The 23,613-nt window shown below is 39.6% G+C and overlaps 1 protein-coding gene across 1 annotated transcript in view; it reads left to right on the top strand.

Annotated features, from left to right (window-relative positions):
• The first annotated feature begins 15,633 nt into the window (after window positions 1–15,633).
• GPR158 (G protein-coupled receptor 158) overlaps window positions 15,634–23,613 on the top strand; it is a 506,459-nt gene continuing 498,479 nt past the window's right edge. Inside the window, exon 1 of the mRNA XM_079107813.1 lies at window positions 15,634–17,330. Within this exon, the coding sequence (XP_078963939.1) occupies window positions 16,429–17,330 (902 nt within the window). The 5' untranslated portion in view covers window positions 15,634–16,428. The remainder of the gene's footprint in view (window positions 17,331–23,613) is intronic.

Here is a 23,613-nt window from a genome sequence, read left to right as displayed (position 1 = left end):
TGTATTATGCAAGATAACTGAAAGACATCTTATTATTCTGGGGTTCCAAAAACATGGCTATTTTTCTAGCTTGCTTAAACATCTAACTCTTCATCCTACCATTTCTCATCAAATAGCTGTTCACTACCACGGTTTCCTGATGTTTAAAAAATACTCTTGCAGGAGTGTTTCTCTTACTATCAGAAAGGGGCTTGATCTGATACCTCTGATGCCTTTGACGTCTAGGTAAACACTGAGATCTGCTTCTCTGGGATATCTAGCTATTTTCTTCTTCCAAGATGACTTAATGAAGGTACTTTAGGATGTCATCTTTCTTCCCTGAATTCATGCCTTAAATCTTTTTAAGGGAAAGATGCCCTTCTAGATGGGGAAAGGATCAAAACTTTGTTTTATTTTTCGCATTTGTCTGAGAGAATCCAAGAGATAGTTATCATTGTCAAAAATGTGAATTGTTTACTATTTGTGGCTAGCTTTCAGGTATCATAATTATCATAATATATATTATTAAGTAGCTTGGATTAAATTTCTGGTAACTCTTACCTGATTTCAATATTACTATTTGTATTTAAAATCCAGGAAAATTTCATCTGGGACCAGGCTGTTCTGTCATTGATCACAACTAGCTTTCTGAAAAATTATGCAGGGCCTCTGTGATCTTGCTGTGTACCCCATGCTGGAAGCTTAGCTCCCCTCCTGGTGGGGACACAGCTTCTCATTTCCTCAGCCTTCTGTTCATGACTTATGGATCAGATAGAGGATGATGTTTGCTCCATCTGGAAAGTGGGTCAGCCAGTCTTTGAGGAGACACATGAAGGCCCAGAAATAGTGCTTTAGATACAGACTATCTACATTTAGAGACTGAAAATGAAAAGAAGGACTTGACCCTTAGAAAGTGAAATTAATCTTCAGCCTGAGGTGAACAGCCGCTGTTGAAGATGAAGGCTCAGCGATGTGTTTGGCATAGGGCAAAGGATTTGCAACTGTTCTTAGCACAGGAAGGCACGGAAGAAAAATCCTTCCTAATTTCAAAAACCTCCTCCAGAGGCCTGCCTGAGCACTGAAACTTTCCACAGGTATATTGCTGGATTGGCAGGCTAAGGTCAGTGAAAAAAGCTCACTGCATGACTCAGGAAGAGAAAAGATGGTGGCACAAAAGGTAGCCTGGTAATGTAGCATGTGAGATCATTCACTTGAGGCCAAGCCCATGGAAGCAATGAAAATTGATACTAAGTTCTTCCCTTTTCTTCTCTTCCTTTTCCATTTCTTTCTTTGGCTTTTCTAACTGACCCCACAACCTTCGATTAACCATAATCCTTGGTTTCAATATACTTTCATCATTGGTGAATTCATTATCTGGTTTTATTTAGTTATTTTAAATAAGCACCTGTGAGTCCACCACCTAGTACAAAAACTTGGGCATTGATAATATTTACATTTAATTCTATGGCCCTTCCCCACTCCATCACAATAGCTTACCTCACCCAGGGAGTTTAAGCACTTCCCTGAATCCTACGTGGACAATTCCCTTGCAATTCTAGACTGCTAAACTCTTTCCCAGAGCTGATGTGCCACTTCACATTCCTATCGCTGCATGAGGGTTCATGATTCACCACATACCCATTAACATTTGTTGTTGTCTGTCTTATTTATTACAGCTCTTCATATGGGTGTGAAGTGGTATCTCATTGTGGTTTTGATTTTCATTTCCCTAATGGCTAATGAGGTTGAGCTTCTTTTCATGTGCTTATATAAGCCATTCACATATCTTCTTTGAGAAATATCTGTTAAGAGAATTGGTAGTGTTTGAAAGTTTTAAGGGAAGGGAAACATGTATTTGTGGTTTTTTTCAACAGATGAAATTAGCTTCTAACAAAGTTGGACTTTGAACTGGAGAGTGCCAATTACTTATAATGGAAAAGAGTAAACAGGTTAATAATCCAGTATGAAAGAACTGGTACTCAAGGGAGCCTGGAGTTTGATGCCTAAAATAAGTATTTGGGTTAAATATGTGTCTTAGACTGTTTTTTTCTGTTGCTATAACCTAATACTGTGGATTGAATAATTTATTAAGAAGGAAGTTTTATTCTGCTTATAGTTCTGAATGTGAAATTCGAAATTGCGTGGCAGCATCTGGTGAGTTCTTTCTTGCTGTTAGGACTCTACAGACTTCCAAGGGCATCACCTGGAGAGAGAACAAACTTGCTAACTTGAGTCTCTTTTCCTCTTAGGAAGCCAGTAATGCAAATATGAGATCCTCACTCCCACATTACCCCACCTAATTCTAATTATTTCCAAAGGTGTTACCTCTAAACACCATTATGTGAGATCATGTGGTACTTGTCTTTCTGTGCCTGGCTTATTGCATCTTAACAATACCCTCCCAAGTTCATTCATGTTGTCTCTCAAGTTTCTGCTTTCATCAGTGAGGAACTGCCATTAATAATAGTGTTCTGTATGCACGTGATGTGCATACATCATGTAGACGTGGTCTTGGGCACTTGAAGTACTCAACTTTCAAAGACTCCTGTGTCAAAATGGAAAACCAAATCCTAAATCAATTGTAAGGCCCCCAAAAAAGGAAACCCCAACTCTGTCCCATGGATGGACGGCAACCCCAATCAACCGCAGGAGGCGTCACTTGATGCAAACCGCAAGAGGTGTTTATTCCAGCGCGCTGGGACCCAACTCCAGGAGTCGAGTCCCTAGCAGAAAATCTTGTAGGTTTATAAAGGCAGAAACCACACATCGGGAGGAGTCACACATGAAAGGGGGAAAAGGGGGGACAAAGCTGCCGGGAAATTTCAAAGGGGGGTCTGGGTTTGCTGATAACATACAACATGTTTCACAATGTTTTACAATAGGGCGTAGATTCTGGTCAATAGTTTCTGGTAATCATTCTGTTTGATCACTATCTGGCTATCTGGCTCAATTTATCCTTTTATTCTCTGTTTGGGGCTGTTTCTTGGAACAGCTTTAAGGGCTTTGTTTCCATTCCTGGGAGGGTGACCTTAGGGAGTTGAGATGACTGGGAGGGTGACCTTAGGGAGTTAAGATAACTGGGAGGGTAACCTCAGACAGCTTAAAAAAATGTCCATTCTTTCATTTCCCCATTTTCTTTTCTGGTAAGTTCTAATCATGGAACTTCTGTCTCTATATACTCTTCTCCAAAGCTATTTCCTTGGCGGAGGGACTGGTATTGTTGCCTAAGCATTAGTACCTGTACAGCACTTATTCTTTCCCTGATGAAGGTGACTAGGCGATTTCAGGCAGGCAAGAGCCGAGGGGGCGGGCAACCAATTAGCAGCCCCTTGTTTGCAGTCCTTGATAAACAGTCCTTGATAAAGGCAGGTAAATTTGGTAATCAATGGCCTCCGGAGATCCTTGACATTCCATTCTTCCAGGGGCAGTCTCCAACTTGCAGAGGCAAATGACCTCATGGTTTCATTTCCTCGATTTGACCCGATCCCCTATTTCTACACTAACTACCTATTCCCAATTCTGGCTTCATTCCCCCCTTTAGCTTTAGGAACCCATAACTGCTTGTTAAGAAAATGAAAAGGGGCGTCGGTCATTCTGGCTGCTTCGAAGCTGAATGGGGGCAGCGAGGGGCAAGCAGTTTGGAGTTCCTTCTTTTTAAAAAATCGGGTCAATCGAGGGGTCCCAGGAAGAAGCCTGGTTGGAGAAGAGCAGGTTGTAAAGTCGTCTGGGGGTGGCTGCTTCTATGATAGAAGAACAAAAAGACATGAGTACTGAAATGAGATTAGCACAAAGTAAATGTTGCAGCATCTGAAATATGCCACTGAGTATCATGAAAATGACAGAAGTTAATCTCTCACCAGGAGGTGGAAGAACTGAGAAATTGTTCCCATAACTAGGCCTAGCAAAGGCTGGAGAGGACAAGGCCTTTATTTGGGGACTTTAACATTGCCATAGATGTCCCCAAAAAATATAGTTAAGCTACTTAATGTCATCTGATTTTGTAAAATATCCCTTTATTGGTATAACCTGTGTTTAGTAGAGATCTCTATACTTCTGTTACTTAGAAATAGATAATCATACTGGCAAACATAGATTAAGTCTACCTGTGTAGCTTAGGAAGGTCTGCAGGCCTTAAACTGACTAAAAACTTCTGACTCTGGCAGTTTCTCTGATAGTTATCAGGCTACATCTAAAGTTACATTTAACTATTATTTCCTTTAAATGCCCAAGAATGGCTATACTTTGGTTTTAACTGTTTTGCTGGGTGTCTAAGATCAAGCTGGTCAAATTGACCTGGTTCCTGTCTTGTTAAAGAGTCAGCTGAGTCCCACAGGGGTCACTCGTACAGAACTTAAGAGCGGCTCCTTAGCTCCACCAGTGACTTTGGTTAGGCAGGGTCTCTTGATGGGGTGACTTCCTTTAGAAACATCAAGGGATGTTTCCCCTTTTCCATGACCCTCCTCTGCAGCAGATGCACTGGATGATTTTTCATCCTCTAGTCAACAATCTCCTTGATCAGGAGGTTGTGTGACCCAGAGTTGCAACGCTCCTTAGAGAAGTTCTCTTACTCCCTGGGTTCAGGCTAACGTTGAGGGCAAGACCCAAATATGGACTTTTCTTGACCTCTGTATTTAACTCCAATTTCTAAGTTTGATCTTAATTATCCAGCAAGCCAGTCTCACCAGTCATAAATTAAGAGTAATGGGCTTTAACTTTGATGTCCATAACTTTACAGTTATTTACCCTTTTATCTAACTGGAGTCTGCATTAGTACTGGAAGTTACCACTATCTATTCTATAGGTGATGGCTTATTATCACAAGTTACCTAGGTTGTATATTCTTGAAGCAGCTACTTCTGCAAAATATTAACAGGTAACAGTTTTACAAAATGAAATTAGCAAGAGTAAAAATATATTCAGCTTGTATAATAGCTATCTTGAATTTCGATTGAGAACTACATTCTATCCCTATTTGAGATCACAGTACTTTTACAACAAGAACCAATCTTTTGACTATAACTTTAAATAAGCTGAAGTCTGGCTTATTTTGGAGTCACTCTAACATGCAGTAAGGTGGGAGGCAGAGCCTTATCTCAGGTAAGGCAGGGCTCTTTACAGATCTTAAGTGTTCTAATTCTGATGTTGATCTTTGCTTCTTCCTTAAATATCATTAAGTAGTTTACATATACTGTTTCCTGAGTCTATATAAACTTTATAATTAACACAATTTAACATAGTATCTAAAACATGAATCAAAGAAAGGCTGAAAGAGCTTTTGTTATTTCCACAATCCGAGAGTGCTGGGACTCGAACCCAGGCCTCCCGCTTGAGAGTCAGGAACTCTACGAGATGAGCTAAATGGCCTGCACTGAGAGAGCTTTTAACTTTCCTTTTGTGATTAAATGGCAAAATGTTTTCATGTTTCACAATATTAACCTTTAAACAAGTCAGACTCTAATGTTTAGAAATACATTTACACTTGAAATTCTTTATCTCAGTGTAAAAAGTAACAAATTTTACACATACCCTATTGATAGCAGGTTCTATAATAGAACATTAAATGATAGAAATAAATCTCCAATAAAATTTACTCTTTATAAGTTTAAGATTACCATTACAGACAAGTTTAATCTGGAGGATAGCAGAGCTTAATAAATTCCTTGCTTTAAAAACTTGTGGTCCTGAAAAATATGAACACATTTAATATACAACTAGTGACCATTTCACAAATACCTTGACACTTTTATCTTACCAAATTGAGTTTTTAAAGAGAAATGTATACTCTGTAACAAAGTACAATACTCTATAATAGTTGTTTAATCATAATTGTATACACCCCAATTTTTAAGACTAATTGTTCTAAAGAATAAAACTTAATAGACACAAAGTTAAGAGTAAATTAGTGTTTCAAATCCTTGTCATTTTACCATGTCATTCTACCATATAGATTAAACTTTGGTTTATATCAGAACGTTAGTATTTCACCTTAGGAAAAACCTTCAATAGTTTTAGCTGTCTCACATACATATAACCAACTTAGTTACACACAAACTTGTTGAAACTTGCCCTTTACTTACATAGACTTTCTTAGCACTTACTTAGACCCTCATGTATTTCATCACACAAGCACTTTCTTACCCAGAAACATTTCCTTTTTCCTTTTACTAAATATATTTCCATACCCAGAACCTTTTATTTTCTCTTTCCTACTCGTTGACCCCTTTTTGTTCACATTCTGAAACAACTCTTATGAAATTTCTGAATTTAGATAAATTACTCTATTTTAATAAGATTAAATATTCTGTTGTTTATAGTACTCTAATTGAAACACAGTTGAAACTTTTGGGACCCTTTGTATATAGAATTGCACTTGTTAGGACATACTCTTAGTAACCTTGTTTTTAGTTTAGTGATGACACAAAGCAAGTTTAAACCCTTTTATTTACCAACCTATGAAAACACCAATAATGTTTAAGTATGATACCCCATGGAATTCAAGGAGTTAAAAGTACTCGATGTTATTTAACAATTAGCATTTTAACTTTGTAAATTAATCAGATGTCTCTACAAACACATTAGAGTAATCCCATACATGTTAACTCTAATTCACTTATTCTGTAAAAACCAAGATATCAGACAAGTGTCCTGAACAGTATTTGCTGTCTCTTCCCTGTTGAAGAAAAGTCCTAGAAACAATTGATATTAGACATTTTATTAACATCAATATTTTATTAGCTTGACCACCTAGAGACTTGCAAGTTATTTTCAAAGACATTTTACTCTTATTAGTTTACCCAATTTGAACCTTTTTAAATCACGTGAATTAAAAGTATCTGGATCCATTTTTAAATTTTAATTTTAGGAGCGCTCAGTTTTGATACAGACAAAACATGACATCAGACAGCACAACATACAAATAACACAAAATCAAGCCCTTGTAACTTTATAGGTGAATCTCCATTGCAGTGTAACAGATGTTCAAAAACTCTAGTTGAATAAAAATAGAACTGATCAAAAAATCATGAGCTCAAAAAAACATATAATTAAAAATATAGCATTTACTTTGCTGGAGTTTTAAAGACTCTTTTTACCTTTTCTTTCCCTGGGTTTGAGACTGGTCTCCTACTGAGCCTTTAGGCTTCTTTTATTTATATTTCAATGTAAGCCTGGACTGAGATCTGGAAGGATCTAACAGGTTTTAACAGAAACTCTGTGTCTAAGGCATTTTAGCCATCTCATCCGGACAGGTTGGATGTTAAAATTATGAGACCTTATTTTTCATTACTTTTGAGACTGAAGCTACTTTGCTAAGTTACCCTTCAGGGCTGTCGGGAGGGGGAGTCCAGAGAAGGAACCTTTGGGGTCCACCCGAGAGTAGCCCGGGCCGAGAACCCCCCAGTTGTTCCAACCCTTCCTCCACCTTGTCCGCCACAAACACACAACAGAACCAGATACAGATGGGCGCCAATCTCTGATCCACCAATTGAACCCCATCAGCGCCCTTACCGACGGAGACTACCAGGCGTCCCTGGCTCTCCTTCCACCCTTAGGGCGTCCCCCAGGGCTGCAACCTGTGGCCCCCCAGGCACGTCTACCGGCCACTGTCCGGCCCCTCTCACGAGTCACCGAACGGCTGCCACCGAAACCGAAAGCGCGCTCACAGAACCAGACCAACTAACAAAACACAAGACAAAGACAGACAACTTCGGGGTACCCCTTCTTACCTCCAAGGTCGACTCCGCGGATGAGGGGGGCCGTCTTATCCCGGACGAGCCCCCAAATGTAAGGCCCCCAAAAAAGGAAACCCCAACTCTGTCCCATGGATGGACGGCAACCCCAATCAACCGCAGGAGGCGTCACTTGATGCAAACCGCAAGAGGTGTTTATTCCAGCGCGCTGGGACCCAACTCCAGGAGTCGAGTCCCTAGCAGAAAATCTTGTAGGTTTATAAAGGCAGAAACCACACATCGGGAGGAGTCACACATGAAAGGGGGAAAAGGGGGGACAAAGCTGCCGGGAAATTTCAAAGGGGGGTCTGGGTTTGCTGATAACATACAACATGTTTCACAATGTTTTACAATAGGGCGTAGATTCTGGTCAATAGTTTCTGGTAATCATTCTGTTTGATCACTATCTGGCTATCTGGCTCAATTTATCCTTTTATTCTCTGTTTGGGGCTGTTTCTTGGAACAGCTTTAAGGGCTTTGTTTCCATTCCTGGGAGGGTGACCTTAGGGAGTTGAGATGACTGGGAGGGTGACCTTAGGGAGTTAAGATAACTGGGAGGGTAACCTCAGACAGCTTAAAAAAATGTCCATTCTTTCACAATCATGAAGTAAATTCCCATTGTTCTCAAGGTAATGTGCTGACAAAAAACAGACTCTAACAACAAATGGATATATATAGCATGACATGCTTCCCTCCAGCAAGTGAAACAGACAAAATTCAGCAAAGAAAAAAAAAACTGCTTTCCATCTTTTTCTATCCACAAAGTCCCTTTTCTTCAGCAAATTTTGTTTTAAAATTTTTTTTTTGTCAGTTTTAGTTTGGATGAGAAAGGGGGTCCATTAATGATTGACTTGAATTGAGTTGGGTTTTCCATAATTTGATCTCATTTTTAGTAAGAGCTGTATTGGCCCCTTCCTGTGCTGCTGGATGTCAGATCAGTGTCATGGAAATTCATTTGGATAAGGGCTTTGCCTCAATACTTTCAAGATTTTTCAACATAAATATACTTTCCTGTCATTTTCTTCCCTTGTGGTTGGGAAATTTTTTAAGCATCTTCGTGTTTACAGAATTATTTTGTGTGGGGTGGGGAGAAAGAGAGGGACACTAGGAATTTGAGTCAAAGTGTTGTGACTATATAGTTGACACTGTGCTTAGTAGTACTTTTTAAGAAAGCACTTCAGTGGGAATGTAAGAATAGCCCGAGTCATGCCTTTGCAGTAAAAAGCAGAGGAGATGACTCTGGAAAGAGTTTGAGTGTTGTTGGAAATGATGCTGAGAGGGAGTAAGTGTTTTAGGGTAAACTGGAGGCAGATGAGAATAAACTGCTAAGTAAAAAACATAGGCATCTTGGGTAAGCTTTCTAGGTTGAAAATAGATGAACTAAAGACATCTTTTTTCCTTAGAATATCCCCAACATCTTTTCATCTATTGATATTGACTTTCTCCTCCTTCCACGTAAAATACATGGAAAAGTGTTAAGTATATAAAGACAACAGATTGTCATGCTGTAGAGTCCTACTAGCAAGAATGACCTCACCAGAAGCTGCCATGCAACTTCGAATTTCACATTCAGAGCTATAAGCAGTATAAACCTTTCTTCTTAATAAAGTATTCAATCTGTGGTATTCAAAGTGAGATCCCAGGACAAGCAGTGTCAGAATCACCTGGGAAGTTGTTAAGACTGCAGATCATCCCTCGGCAGGGTGGTGCATGCCTGTAATTCCAGACACTTGGGAGACTGAGGCAGAAGAATTGCGAGTTCAAAGCCAGCCTCAGCAATTTAGTGAGGCCCTAGCAACTTAGCAAGACCATGCCTTTAAATAAAATATAGAAAAAGAGGGCTGGGGACGTGGCTCAGTGGTTAAACACCCTTAGGTTCAATCTCTGGTACCAAAAAAAAAAAGAAAGAAAAAATGCAGACCACTTATTCTCTCTTCCAGACCTAGTGAATCAATGATTTGGGGAGTGGGATCTTTAACCTGTGTTTTGATAAAAGCTCTTTAGGTGAATCCAATATGGATTAACATTTGAGAACCACTGGTATAGTGATTAAGAGAGTGGCATTTGGAACCAGATGACTGTATTTCTTAGGACAATTCATGTTTTTTCCCATTGTTTCTTTCCTGTAAAATTTTAACAGCACCAAATTCATAGTGTTGTAATGAAGATTAAATGTGCTAAAATGTGCAAAATTCTTAAAACAGTTTTTGGTCATTCTAAGTGCTGTGCAAGTGAAGTAATAATAACAATAATTAATGATACTCTTTACTGGCACGCCCCCCCCCCCCCCCACCCCCTGCCTCAAACTAAGTTTCACAATTCAAAGCCAGGCTTTGTGTTTACCAAAGCTTTTCTTTTCATATCTTAGACTTGTTTTCCATGGCTCAAGGCAGTATTTCTCAGTATGGGCTCCTTGGATCATTTGCATCAAAATCAAACTGAGGTTCTTGTTAAAATGCAGATTTTTAAATTCTACTCAGATCTACAAATCAGAATTCTCTAGTGCTACTTCTGTATGCTGAAATTTCAAAACTACCACTCTTGGAAAAAAAAGACTATAATCTTCATTTTGCAAATGGGCCATGAGACCCAGGGATGGCATATGCTTCAGGAAACCCAGAATCTCAGTAAGACCATAAGTAATAACTAGATTTCTGGTTTTGTGCTACATCGAAAGACTATGCTGTGTCTCTGTATTTTTATTTGCTTTATCAGGAATTTGGTTGGGGTTTGTGCCATTTTGTTTCCTGAGATTCAGCATTATTTAATCTAAGAATAATGTTTACCTTGTAAGCCTAGGAGTACCAAGAACAATGAGTTCTTGGAAAATATACCTAGAATATTATTCACCACAGCTGCAATTGTTCCAATTTGGATTATATAGCTAATATATCACTTTTACTTTACAGATTAACTGAAGGGCTCAGAGAATTAGAAGCAGGTCTCTCAACTGCCTGTCTAGTATCTTTTTCCTACATCCCACTGTCCTAATTCTTGCTTTGATTTATTTTGATTTTTGGTACCGGGGATTGAATACAGGGGTGCTTTACCACTAAGCTACATGCCTAGTCTTTAATTTTTTTTTTTTTTTAATTTTGAGCTAGGGTCTCATTAAGTTGCTTAGAGCCTCACTAAATTGCTGAGGCTGGCCTTGAATTTGCAATCTTCCTGCATCAGCCTCCAGAAGTCAGTGGGATTACAGGCATGTGCCACCACACCTGGCCTAATTCTTGCTTTTAAATGACTTAAATTTTTTTTTTCCACTTATGCAGTATAGCATTAAAAAATAAAGACAGTCATGCTGGAAGAACATTGAAAATTATCATTGATTATGATATGTAGAGAGAAATACATTTATTGATATATATATAATTTTATACAGATTATATAAACAACCCTTAAGTCATTTATTAAAAACTACAACCTACAAAATATGACTTCACTTAAAATTTACAAAGAAAAATACCACCTATATTGCTCACATACTATGTAGTCTCAGCAGTTTTTTTATCTACTTTGATTTCTTTTACTTAAAATAGCTAACTTCATATCTTCCTTTTTATAATAGAATAAATCAATCATGTAATAATTCATAACTCTATTATATAGTGCTTTTTTTTTTGGTATCGGGGACTGAACCCAGGGGTGCTGTACCTCTAAGCCACATCCCCAACCTTTTTATTTTTTATTTTGAGACAGGGTCTCACTAAATTGCTTAGGGCCTCTCTAAATTTTGAGGATGGTCTTGAACTTGAGCTCCTTCTGCCTCAGCCTCCCGAGTTGCAGGGATTACAGGTGTATGTTATGTTACTGTGTCCAGCACAGATTGCTTTTTCATCAGTGCAGATTTGTTCTAAAGCAATTGAATTGACTTTTCAGGTTGTGATGTAAAAGCCTTGAGCTTTTCCACAGAGTCTACAGGTCTTGTATCCATTGTTCAATTATAGTCAAGCTCTTCCCCAGTATAAATGTGCATTTAGACAATTTAGTTCTTAATTCTGAGATGTGCACAGGAATATTTATCTACATCTACAAATTATGTTCATATAATTTCTTATCTTGATTACCTTATGATTTGCCTTTTACTTCTATTGTCAGTACTTTTGTATCACTTCAGCTTATCATAGTCATCTTCCATTTCTCTCTCCGGCTAAGGATAGAATATTTGTAGGCTTGGTGCTTTCATAAAGTAGGCCCTCTGTATAAGGTCAGATTCTCTCTGTTAGGTTTAGCTAGTCCATGACTGCCTACTATCTGATTTACTCCTCATTCTCTAGGTTTCATTTTAATTGTCACCTCCTCATGGTCTTTCTCTCCTCTCTTTATATAAGAAGCTTCCTGAACCCATACCTTGTTCTCTTTATCACTTCACGGTGTGTATTTCATGGTATTTATTAAAATATGTAATTAGCTTGCTTATTTCATTGCCTTTTTTATGTCTCTACCTTCTTGAACATAAGAGCCAGGTAGGGAGATGAAATGTCTGTTTCCAGACAATGCTTGATACACAGTAGAAGTTCAATAAACATTTGTCAAATGAGTGATAAGTCTCATGTGAGTTAGAATGGAATTTTGTAGTCTGCTTTGAGGGAATGTGTGTGTGTGTGTGTGAAATCTTGATTGCCAGTTAGAACCTTTTAAAGGATTATTTCCTTGATTGATGAATACTAAGACACAGATTGTTTACCTCAGCTTCCTTGACTCAAGCCTATTAAATGGACCAGACTTTATAAAGCATTTGGACCTGAGTGCCTTGACTTGTTTGAACCTTGATGTTCTTGAGCTTTCTGGACTAAATTGCACTCTCTTTCAGAGTTTGTGCTTTATGGCAACTTCTGACCTCAGGTGGTTATTGAGCTCTTGAAATGTGTCTAGTGTGAAGTGTCATGTGCTGTAAACAAAAACAAACATCAGATTTTAGACTTAGTATAAGAATGTAAATAGATCATTAATAATGCTTGTTTCTTATTAAAATGATAATCTTTTGGATATGTTGGGCAAAATCAAACATTATTAAAATTAATTTCATTTTTTCTTTAAGCTTTTAAAATACACTATTGAAACATTTAAAATTATTTAACATGGCATTTCCATTGGGAATTTCTAGACCCATGTAGTTCACGCCAGTTTTTTGACAATGGAGGCTGAAGGTAATCCATTGAAAGGGATTATTTTGTTGCATAAATCTCTCATAGTCTGCTCCTTTCTTGTTAGATGTTGTGTTAGTTTGTTCATTACTGGGACAAAAGACCTGGGGAAAGAAAAAACTTCAAGGAAGAAAGATTCATTTTGGCTCATGTTTCAGAGGTTTCAGTTTATGGTCAGTTGGCTCCATTCCTCTGGGCCTAAAGCAAGGCAGAATATCATGGCCGAAGGGCAAGGCAGAGGAAATCTGCTCACCTCATAGCATCCGGGAAGCCAGAGGTGGAGAGGAAGAGGCCATGTCATGCCCCATGATATATTCTCTCCAATTAGACCCTACCTCCTACAGTTACCATCACCTCCCATTAATGCTATTAATTTATTAATCCTTCAATGTATTAATCCACTATTGAGGTCATAGCCCTCATGAACCAATCACTTGCTGAAAATCCCATCTTTGAACATTACTGCACTGGGGACCAAGTCTTAAATACATGAACCTTTGGTAGACATTTCAGATTCAAATTGTAACAGATGCGCACTGGAAGGAGGAATGGCACCCCTGGATAGTGGCTCATGGGCTGCTCCGGTACCACCTAAAAGTCAAATCCTGAGACTCAGATACAGTTTGTGTCCCAAGACACAGAAATTTAACTGTCTTGTCAGTACTTCAAAACAATACTGGAATCAGAACACAGGTCTTTTGATTATGCTAAGTCATTAAATTACTTATAAGGGGACCTACTAATATAAGAATATCTTCCTTTTTAACTTAGGTACTAGAAAAATTGAAAGAATTATTAGTAAGTTATATAGATTTTCAAAAATTCAATTAATGAGGAAATTATACCTCAGATTTTAGATGGTTATATAAAAGAAAAATCATAGTGTATATTTTGGTAGATGAAGCAAACAGAAACTCATTGTGTAATTATTGCCACAAATGCTATAGTAAAGCATTAAACTGAAATGAACTTTACTTAGGAGCACATATTGCAAAGCAAAATTTAAGCAAAAAGTTGGATATGAACATGAAATCTGTTTGTAAGTAAATTCAAGCCTAATAACTATTCTTTGCATAGCTATAGAACCTACTTGGAGATTGTGAATTGCAGTTTGGAAAACTGGTTGCTATATCTTATTCCTAAAACTCTCATTACTGGCATATGAGGCAGGCTTCTCTTGAGGTAAGGAAATGGGAGTTTTAAGTAGTTGGTTCATCGTCATGACCTTCTGGTTCATTCATTAACTTGGCAAATATTTACTGAGAAAATACTATGATACAGGTATTCAATATACTACAGTGAACAAGCTTGAAAAACATTTTTGCTCCTTTGGAATTTACATTTTAGTGCCTAGGTATTGTTATGGTCTGTATAATGTTTGTCTCTAAAGGTCCATGCACTGGAAGCTTGGTCCTCAGTGTGGTGGTGGTGTTGTTGAGGTGGTAGAAACTTTAAAAGGTGGTACATAGTTAAATTAATTAGTTTATTGGGATTCTACCTCCACGAAGGGATTAAAACTTTGTTAAGAGTGGGTCAGGTTGCATGGGATTGGATTAGTTCCTACAAGAGTGAGTTGTTATAAAAAAAAGTCGGTTTAATCTCTTGCTTCCTATTCTGCTATGTGACCTCCCTCTTGCTCTTCCTTATGGTCCCAAATATGACACCATTCTCTATGTTCTGATGTGGCCAGAAGGTCTTCACCAGGGGCCAAAATGATGATGACACCTAATCTTGAACTTTCAGTCTTCAAAACTATGAGCTAAATAAGTATCTTTTCTTTATATATTATCCAGTTATTTTGTGATAGCAATACAAAACAGACTAAGACAGATGTTTCATCAACAGAATGAAATGAAATGGTACATTAAATCTAAGCAGAACTATCTTGGAATGCTATGAGTGACATTTTTGTTGGTTGGGAATTAAAAGTGAATTTGGGATGTCTACACTATTAATCTATTAACAAGCTCAAATAACTCAAACTGTTAAGTGATTTTCCAGTGGTTTAGGGGTTTTGGCATACCTATATGGTTTTTTCTTCTACTGGGATATCTCAACTTATAGCTAATCAGAAGTCTCAGTTTTTACCTACCAATTCTAGGAACATCCAGTCAGAAGAATTTCCCTTCTCGCCCAACACCGATTCATTCACTCTTTCTCATTCTTATTCACTCAGAGTCCACAAGTTATGCCCCTTTGACTTATTCTCTCCCTTATACATCTTTATGTTCTTACATTTTTCACAGGTTCCCCAATTCTGGATCCCAAGAAGAGATATCTTAAGTATAGCATTTTTTTTTTCTCTTAAAGCTCAGCCAGTAGATGTCTCCATTACTCTCTCAAAGCTGAGAGCAGCTTCAGCAAGTAGGTTTTAATCATTTCTTTAACCGTCAACAAGGAAGAGGATTTGATAATTTGCCTAAAAATGAGCAGATGCTCGAGAGGACACGTCTCCATCCTACGTCCCTCCCCTCCAGTTTCAGTCAGAAATGAAAACGACTCCCTTCTCCCTCTTTTCCAGGCAAAAGAAAAGGCTGATTTAACTAAGAATTGAAGACACCAACACCCTCCTCCTCAGTACGTCCAAGTTTCCTTCCTCTGAGCCGCCCGAAGCTCTGCTTCTCCCTCACTCCCGCCCACCCGTCCCTGTCCCACCCCTGCAGGTTTCCGAGTCATCCGTGGACGCGAGTGGGTGAAAGGAGTCTCTGCGCGGCTGCCTCCCGCGCCCCCGCCTGCTCCTCCGCCTCCTCGGTGCCGCCTCGGGTTCAGCACTGGACAGCTCCCGCCCTAGCCCAACAAATGGCAGTCAGCTGATTGACAGAGGAGCCGACCAAACAGGGAGCAAGACGGTTTGAAGCCGCCCTACAAGGGTTTGGTTGCGGCCAAGCTGCCTCTTTAAACTGGCTTTCCTCCCGAGAGCAGGGAGAGGCGGCAGTGTGGTTTGTGGCCAAACCTAAAGGCTCCAATTAATCAGCTGCCTGGCCCTCCCGACTCCAGAGAAACAGGCAGGTCTTAAAAGAAATCTTCGCTCCCTGGGACTCTCTCCTACACTCGCTGTGCGGTTCTGTGTGCGCGCTCGGTGCCTCGGGGCGAGGAGGTCGGGAGGAGCCAGAGCTGGGAGGCGGGAACGACCTGCCACGGTTGAGATGATGGAGCAGCGTCTTCGGCGGCCGCGGTGGCAGCAGCAGCAGCAGCAGCAGCGACCGCGGCAACAGCAGCAGCTCTTGAACACACCTCAATGAGAGCCGCGGTGGAAGCGGCTGAGCAGAAAGACGTAAGCAGGCTAACTATAGCCGCCAGGAGCGCGAGGGGATGTAACCTGTTCTGCTCAAGGCTGCGAGGTGCGTAATCCCGAGCGGGTGCAGCCAGCACTGCCACAGGTGATTTGATTTCCTGTAACCGCAGTTGAGCCAGCTGGGCCAATTTCGAAACATTTGTATTTTAAAGTCGTTTTGGACTGGGTGCCGTCTGGAGAAGAGGGAAGACCTCTAATGAAAGTCTTACTGTTGATAAATTGAGGACCAACATTTAAAAAGTGACTCCTCCCGTTACCTCCTTTCCTCTCTGCGAGACAGATGGGGGCCATGGCTCACCCCTTACTCCTCTGCCTCCTGCTCGCTCATCTGGAACTGGGAGCTGTAAGCGCCAGCCGCGACCCTCCGGGACGGCCGGATTCCCCTCGAGAGAAGACCCTGAGGGGGAAGCAGCACGCGCAGCAACTGGCTCGAGTCTCTGCCTCGGACCCCTCGGCTCCCTGGAGCCGCTCCACCGACGGCACCATCTTGGCGCAGAAACTCGCCGAGGAGGTGCCCATGGACGTGGCCTCTTACCTCTACACCGGGGACTCCCACCAGCTGAAGCGAGCCAACTGTTCCGGCCGCTACGAGTTGGCAGGCCTGCCGGGGAAGTCGCCAGCCCTAGCCAGTTCCCATCCCTCCTTGCACGGGGCGCTGGACACGCTGACACACGCCACCAACTTCCTCAACATGATGCTGCAGAGCAATAAGTCTCGGGAGCAGAACTTGCAGGATGACCTGGAGTGGTACCAGGCGCTGGTACGGAGCCTCTTGGAGGGTGAGCCCAGCATCTCTCGGGCGGCCATCACCTTCAGCACCGAGTCGCTGTCCGCGCCGGCCCCTCAAGTCTTCCTCCAGGCCACACGCGAAGAGAGTCGCATCCTGCTCCAGGACCTGTCCTCTTCCGCACATCACCTGGCTAACGCCACTCTGGAGACCGAGTGGTTCCACGGCCTCCGGCGCAAGTGGAGGCCCCACTTACACCGCCGAGGTTCCAATCAGGGACCCCGGGGCCTGGGCCATAGCTGGCGGCGCAGGGACGGACTTGGCGGGGACAAGAGCCATGTCAAGTGGTCTCCGCCTTATCTGGAGTGCGAGAACGGGAGTTACAAGCCTGGATGGCTGGTTACTCTTTCCGCTGCCTTCTATGGGTTGCAGCCTAACCTGGTCCCAGAATTCAGGTAGGGAGAGGAGAAAAGGGCAAAAGCAAAGTCGTCCTTCCGTTTGGAGGGTGGGCGCGTGCGTGGGGGAAGAACACTTAGTTCTCCGTGACACTTAGGTTTCCTACCGTCGGAGCAGAGACATGGGCTGAAGGATGCCCCAGGAGGGTTCATGTGTTCAGTGGCGAGAAGCCCCCACTTCTGTCAGTTTCAAGTACCCAGGGAAAGTCTTCATCTAGAATCAGTTTCCCTGGAAGCAGCCAGGGAAGGGGAAGCACTTGGTAGAGCTGAGAGGCTCCTCAGCAGCTGTATGCTTCCCTCCAACTTTCAGGATTGCAAGGAGGGGAGTTCCCCATTAGGAGTAGTGCTGCAGAATTTGCCGAGTGTGGGGTGCACCCGGCAGCAGAGTGGAGGTAGAGAGAGTTCCTGTGTCTGCCACTTTGGGTTTGCCTCTGTTTTCTGCGTGTACAGTTTAGGGGACCAGCCTGTTGTCAGTCAGTTACCAGAGCGTATAATTAAACCTGTGCTATCCCCTGGGTAGTTCTGGCGACTCAGCAGTGAGTCACTCTCAGCAGCCGAGCTGTTTCCAGGATCCTCATTTGGCAATTTAGTCAGTGTACTCCTTCTACCCATCTTCCCCCTCTCCCCGATCCATCTTCCCTTCCTGGTGCCTTCTTTCTCTTGCTCCCTGTGTTAGGCATACGTAAGGGCCTTAGAGCCCTTCGTACTCTCCACACACTTTATAAATGAATCTAACTGCATTATATTAGGGATGGAGGAGTCAGCTCTAACCAGATTCACGCAGGAAGCTGAGAGGAAACTTAAAACAGTTCTATATTTACTGTCTGGAGGCACAGTATGAGCTGAGAATTCGAAAATGAGCAGGTTTTAACTTCAGTCCTGAGAACTGCTGACCTTTGTGGTGAGAACTTGTAGAAGCAGGTCTATGAATGCAAGGAAGGAGCAGAAACTCTAGAGAGGGGTTGGGGGAGAGAAGCAGATTCTCTGGGCTCCTCCCCAGTTCCCAAGATGGGAGGCTCTGGAAAGAAGTTCTTGAGGGGCTGAGGTTGCTTCTCTACCTTTGGGAAACCTGGGGAGAAGGGAGAAAAAATTGTATGGGTATTTTTTTTTTGTCTGACACAGCAAGGATGATAGATATTAGGTCAAGTACTGTGTGGGTAAGTGAAGAAAATGAGAAGACTTGTCTTGGCATTGCCATTTACTGCTGAATGGCCTCAAACAAGTTGATTAACCTCTCTGGGCCTCAGCTACTTTTCAATCAAGTGCGAGAGTTGAACTAGATGGTCCCTAGGGATTCAGAGTTATAAAATTCTGTAGCTTTTAAGGCTGGTGACACTCGAGAAGACATAATTGAAAAACAACCCCCTTTCATTGATTCCTTATGACATTATTGTGTGTGTGTGTGTGTGTGTGTGTTCATGTTCATGAGTCTTTTAAAGATTGTATCTTAAAGCAGTAACTCACTTTCAGGATAATCTCATTTCCTCTTGATTCCTGCAGGATCCTATTAGTAAGAGCTGAGCCCAGCTTTGAATCTTTGCCATATTGTATGCTCAGAAGAAGAAAGATCAGCAGATGCAATTCACTTCCAGTAAACTGTTTATGGTCTTTAGACGGGCCTTTTCAGGGATTCTCAGATCTATCTATCTATATATGCCTTTCTGTCTGTCTATCCATCTGTCCTATTCTATTCCAACATTCACTATATATCAGGTTCTGTGTTATTTTGCAGGCACTATCTTGATCAACTCTCACCATGATCCTGTGAGTTAGGTTTTATTATTTTCTCTGTTTTACAGAAAAGAAATTTGAATCAAAGGCATTAAACTTCTCACCTAAGATGGCACAGCAGTTAAATAGTAGAGCCAGGATTTAAATTTCCCTTTATACTTTAAATCACTATGGTAAACTCTATTTTATGAAGATGGTCTTGAAGCATTGCATACATTATATCTACTGCATAAAAATAAGTGTACTTTCAAGGGTCAGATGTGAAGAATGGGGATGAAAACCATTCATTTTCAGAATTGTTTCTCTTAAGGATGGAAAGCATAGGTTGCCTAAATGAACTCAGTGCCTCCTGCCAGCCAAGGTGAAAGACTGACTAACACAGAGAGTCTGAGGGGAGAACTCACCTGCCCCCTACACTTTTTTTGTTGTTGTTGTTGTTGTTACTATACTGAGAAAACAGTTTTCTCTTTAAGTACTTCCTTAGCCATCAATGGCCATCAGCCAAGGCTCAGAGCCAGGCTATTTAGTGTCTAACTGTCTACAGAAGCTGGCTGGTCTTGACAGCTTCACAAACTGCAGAATTAGGGCTCCTGTCCTGCCTTTCAAATACTGTATTGAAAATATGTACAGATTTTAACTAGGAGAAACCTTAAAGGGATCATATAATTGCCACCTGTTGTTTCATGAAGAAACAATGGAAAGGTAAAGTGAAAAGAAAATCACATATCAAGTTTGTAGCAACAGCATACATAGGCCTTTTGCCTCTGGTTTACCCTATGCTTGGTAAATGTATGCCCGAAGCATATTTCTGTGGCTTTCTAGACCTCTGCACAAAACCTATGTTGGAGATATGTTTTATTCTCTATCATCTTTTAGGACCAAAAAAAAAAAAAAAAAAATAGCCCATAGAACATAGATGTTGATTTCAAAAAAGGATTATATCATTTATTTTACATATTTGAGATAATTCTTAAATGGGCTTTTCCTGTCTCTTCATACTTACTAGAGGAAAGGTTGTTTTTTGTTTTTGATGTTCTAAAACATGTATTCTAAAGTTCTACAATATAAGTGAATATTAATAGGTAAAGTAAGAGGATAAACCTGATGTGAATTTTTGGAAAACTGATGTAGGACTCCTAATTATGATTTTAAATAGTATTTGAACATGTAAAGTGTTATTTGCAAAAAGTCTTATCTGTAATGAAAAAAATCCACTGATAATGATTTACTTATGGAAAAGAAAAGGAGACAAAATATTGTTGTTAATACTTCCATTTAAGATCAGCCAATATTTCCCCAGATCTTGTCTATAAGCTTCAGGCATTTCAATCATATTATATTTTATTTTTTAAAAAAATGTAAATACAAAAACATGAAGTTCAAAAGTAATGTGAAGAACATGGTCTATTACCTTTTTTATATTACTGTTGTTCACTATAAAAGTCACTTGGAATAAATTTTATTCCCATCTCTTTCAGAATGACACAAATATCTTAAAATTTTAAACCTTGAATAAGACAAACATAGGAAGAGAAGTCTATTGCTCATTCCTTTTCTCCTATCAAAAGTGTGGCACTAATTTCTATTAATTAAATGTTTCTTGAGTCTATTGTTATAGACTGATAGTATAAACATTTCACATTTCATTTTCTGTCCTACCAAAAAAGAGAAAGTAATAATTCAAGGTGTTCTCTAAAATATTTATTTATGATATTAAATTTGTAATGTCCTTGTAGAGTTTTTCTTGAGGTTAGAGTTCTTTGGTTTGCATACTAATTTTTCTTTTTGGAACTTAAAGTGCTACAGAGTTGGATTCCATTTTGCCGAATTCCTAAGTCTCTTTCTTGCGGTGATTGGAATTGTTACAGTGCCTCATGTGGGTAGAAGATACTTCAGTGTTTGTTGAATTTAAATGAAAGTTGAATTCCTTTGGGAATAACTTCTTTCTTGGTGAGCTGAAAGGAATTGTGAATTTGTTGGGTTCTGTCTTTTCATTTTGTAACTGAGAAAACCGAGATGCAAAGAGCTAAAAAAATTAACTAGAAGTGGCAGAGCTCTTTTATGTCAGGTTAGAATTAATGGGAAGCAATATCCATAGAGCACCTATTTAATGGCAGATGTTTTACTGATACCACTGCCTTTAATTGGTAGATCTCTCAGGTAGTTAAAACCTCAGAAAAGTTGAGCAATCTGCTCAAGTTCACACAGCTAGTAAATCATGGAATCGAAATCAAATTTATATCTGTCTAGCTATGAAAACTCTAATTTTCCATTATAATATGGTGCTTTATACCTTTTGATTCTCAATCTTGTTTTCACTTTTCTCATTAAAAATATGGTGTTAGTTGTAGTCAATGAACGTATTTGGCCTAAATAAGTGATATATACTTATTCTTTTTTGGTGGGTTGTACAATCAGATATATTGTATAGTGAGAATAATATTAGAGTTGAGTGACAATGTTGCCTCAAGTCCCCTTTTTGTCTCTGACAGTCTGTATTATCTGTTTGGAAATCAGTGTCTGCATAATTAAAATGTGGAAATGGGATTGATGATCTTCACTTACTTTTTAACTCTGTTCTATAAGTTTTTAAGTGCCCAGTACAAATGATCAACAAGCAGTTTTGGAAACAGGGCTAATTCATGTAAATCCAGTACATTGTTAAAATGATCTTGATGGAGGAGGAATGTCAGATCGGCAGTTTGGCTTTATAATGCTCACCTTCTCATAGAATATTCACAGAAAACCCAATCAATGTATTCTGAGTTAAGTATATACACTAATGAAAATGAGAACTCCATTTCAAAATAAGAATAAACCTGAACTCAGTTTCTAGATTTTGGAAGACCACCTGAAATTTCTTTAAACTCAACTTGAGTTTTTTAGATTGTTCACAGATATTATTATAAACCAGTGTACCTCTGTAAATTTGTTGAAGATGATCAATGTTTGGCTATTTTGGAATGCTTTACTTTTGAAAACAATCCATTTTCAATTTGCCTCTCTTGTTGGCTTTATTATCATTTTTTCTTTCTTGTTGACTTTAAAACTTCAAAAAGAACCATTTATTGTGGTGCAGCAACAGCAAAGGATTATCTTGACATTTTGCAGAATATGCATTTGGAAGCTGATGTGGGATTTCTAAAACTGCTAAATAAAGAGTGTATACCTACTCTCTAGAAAGAGAATTGATGCTCTCACTAGATTGACTTTACAGCCTAAACTTCTGGATAAGTCAGTTACTTTCAACTTGAGAAAGACAGCAGTTTGCTATAACACTGTCCAGGTTTTAAGGCCTTTTGCAGTCTTTAGAGTGCTATTGAATTCAATCTATACTGCATTTTGTGATTTTATTTCCATATACTGGGATGTCAAGAAGTATGTTGTTGATGTTATTTTGCTCTTGGTTAGTACAGTAGCAAGAGAGCCTTATCTACTTTCTTTTCAGTTCTGGTTTGATGTTTGAAGGGTTATTTAAGCCAAATTACTAATAGCACACATTGGGATTTTGATAACTTTGGCAGCTTGATGGTTATTATGTGCAAATAGATGTTTCACTGGTACTGGGGCTACGCTTTGGAGAGTTCAGCCAACAGCGTTATTAAACTGTTTCCCAGCACTTACGCATTAGTGGGACTTGTTTTGCTGGTCTTTTAGCCTTATCTGTTTTGCTGCTTTTAGTAACAATTCATTTCTATGTGCAATTTCCACCTTGGCCAGGCATTTGCTCATTCAACAAATCTTTTTTCCTATAGGAAATTTACCTAAATATAAAAATATTTAGGTAAATGGCTATTTCATGAAATACTTCTTCAGTTTAAAAGATAAATCCTCTTGCTTAAAAGTCTTTCAGAATTTCTTTTCCTTCCCCCTTCTTTCCTTCAATGCCAAGTCTAGTATAGCAACCGGGACTGAATTTCTTTGTTAGACCTAAGAACGTTATAGCACTTCAAAACAATCACAGGTTGCATCTAGCTTCATTACCTTCGTTATAGGTAGAGTTTACAGAAAATACAGATTAACTTAATTGTGATCCAACCCCAAGATTGGAAAATTTATTTTTCCAAAGTAAAACTCTGTTACCTTTTTGTCCAAGAAGAATCTCTTTCTTTCACATGCATTTACATTAGAGTTACTAATACCTCTAGTTAATTGAGATTCAGTTAATTTTTATTGTTGTAACTTCCTCCATGTAAAACATGTTAACTGAAAGATGACAGTGTAGAATATTTTTCTTAGTCTGCTGAATTAGCAAAGTATCCAGTGCCCACATAACTCAAGAAACCTTAGAGTTACATAAGGCGTTGGGTATTGCTTTAGCCTCATTTTCTCACCATTTTTTGTGTTCTCTCCAATGTGTATGCCTTGTTACATCACTATTGGAAGTACTTGTATGGAATAACATTACACATGGCTTTTATCTGGGAAAGGGGAAAAGGCACGATAGTAAAGAAAAATGTATTTTTTCAATTCTAAGATGTGCTTTCTTATATTTTGATGTCTCTCATGTTGAAGTATGTCTTATGATGGATGGCATGTCATTTTCAATTGG

The sequence above is a fragment of the Sciurus vulgaris genome (genome assembly GCF_902686455.1).
Source record: "Sciurus vulgaris genome assembly, chromosome: 12".
Classification (NCBI taxonomy): domain Eukaryota; kingdom Metazoa; phylum Chordata; class Mammalia; order Rodentia; family Sciuridae; genus Sciurus; species Sciurus vulgaris.
This window is presented reverse-complemented; position numbering and strand designations above follow the sequence as displayed.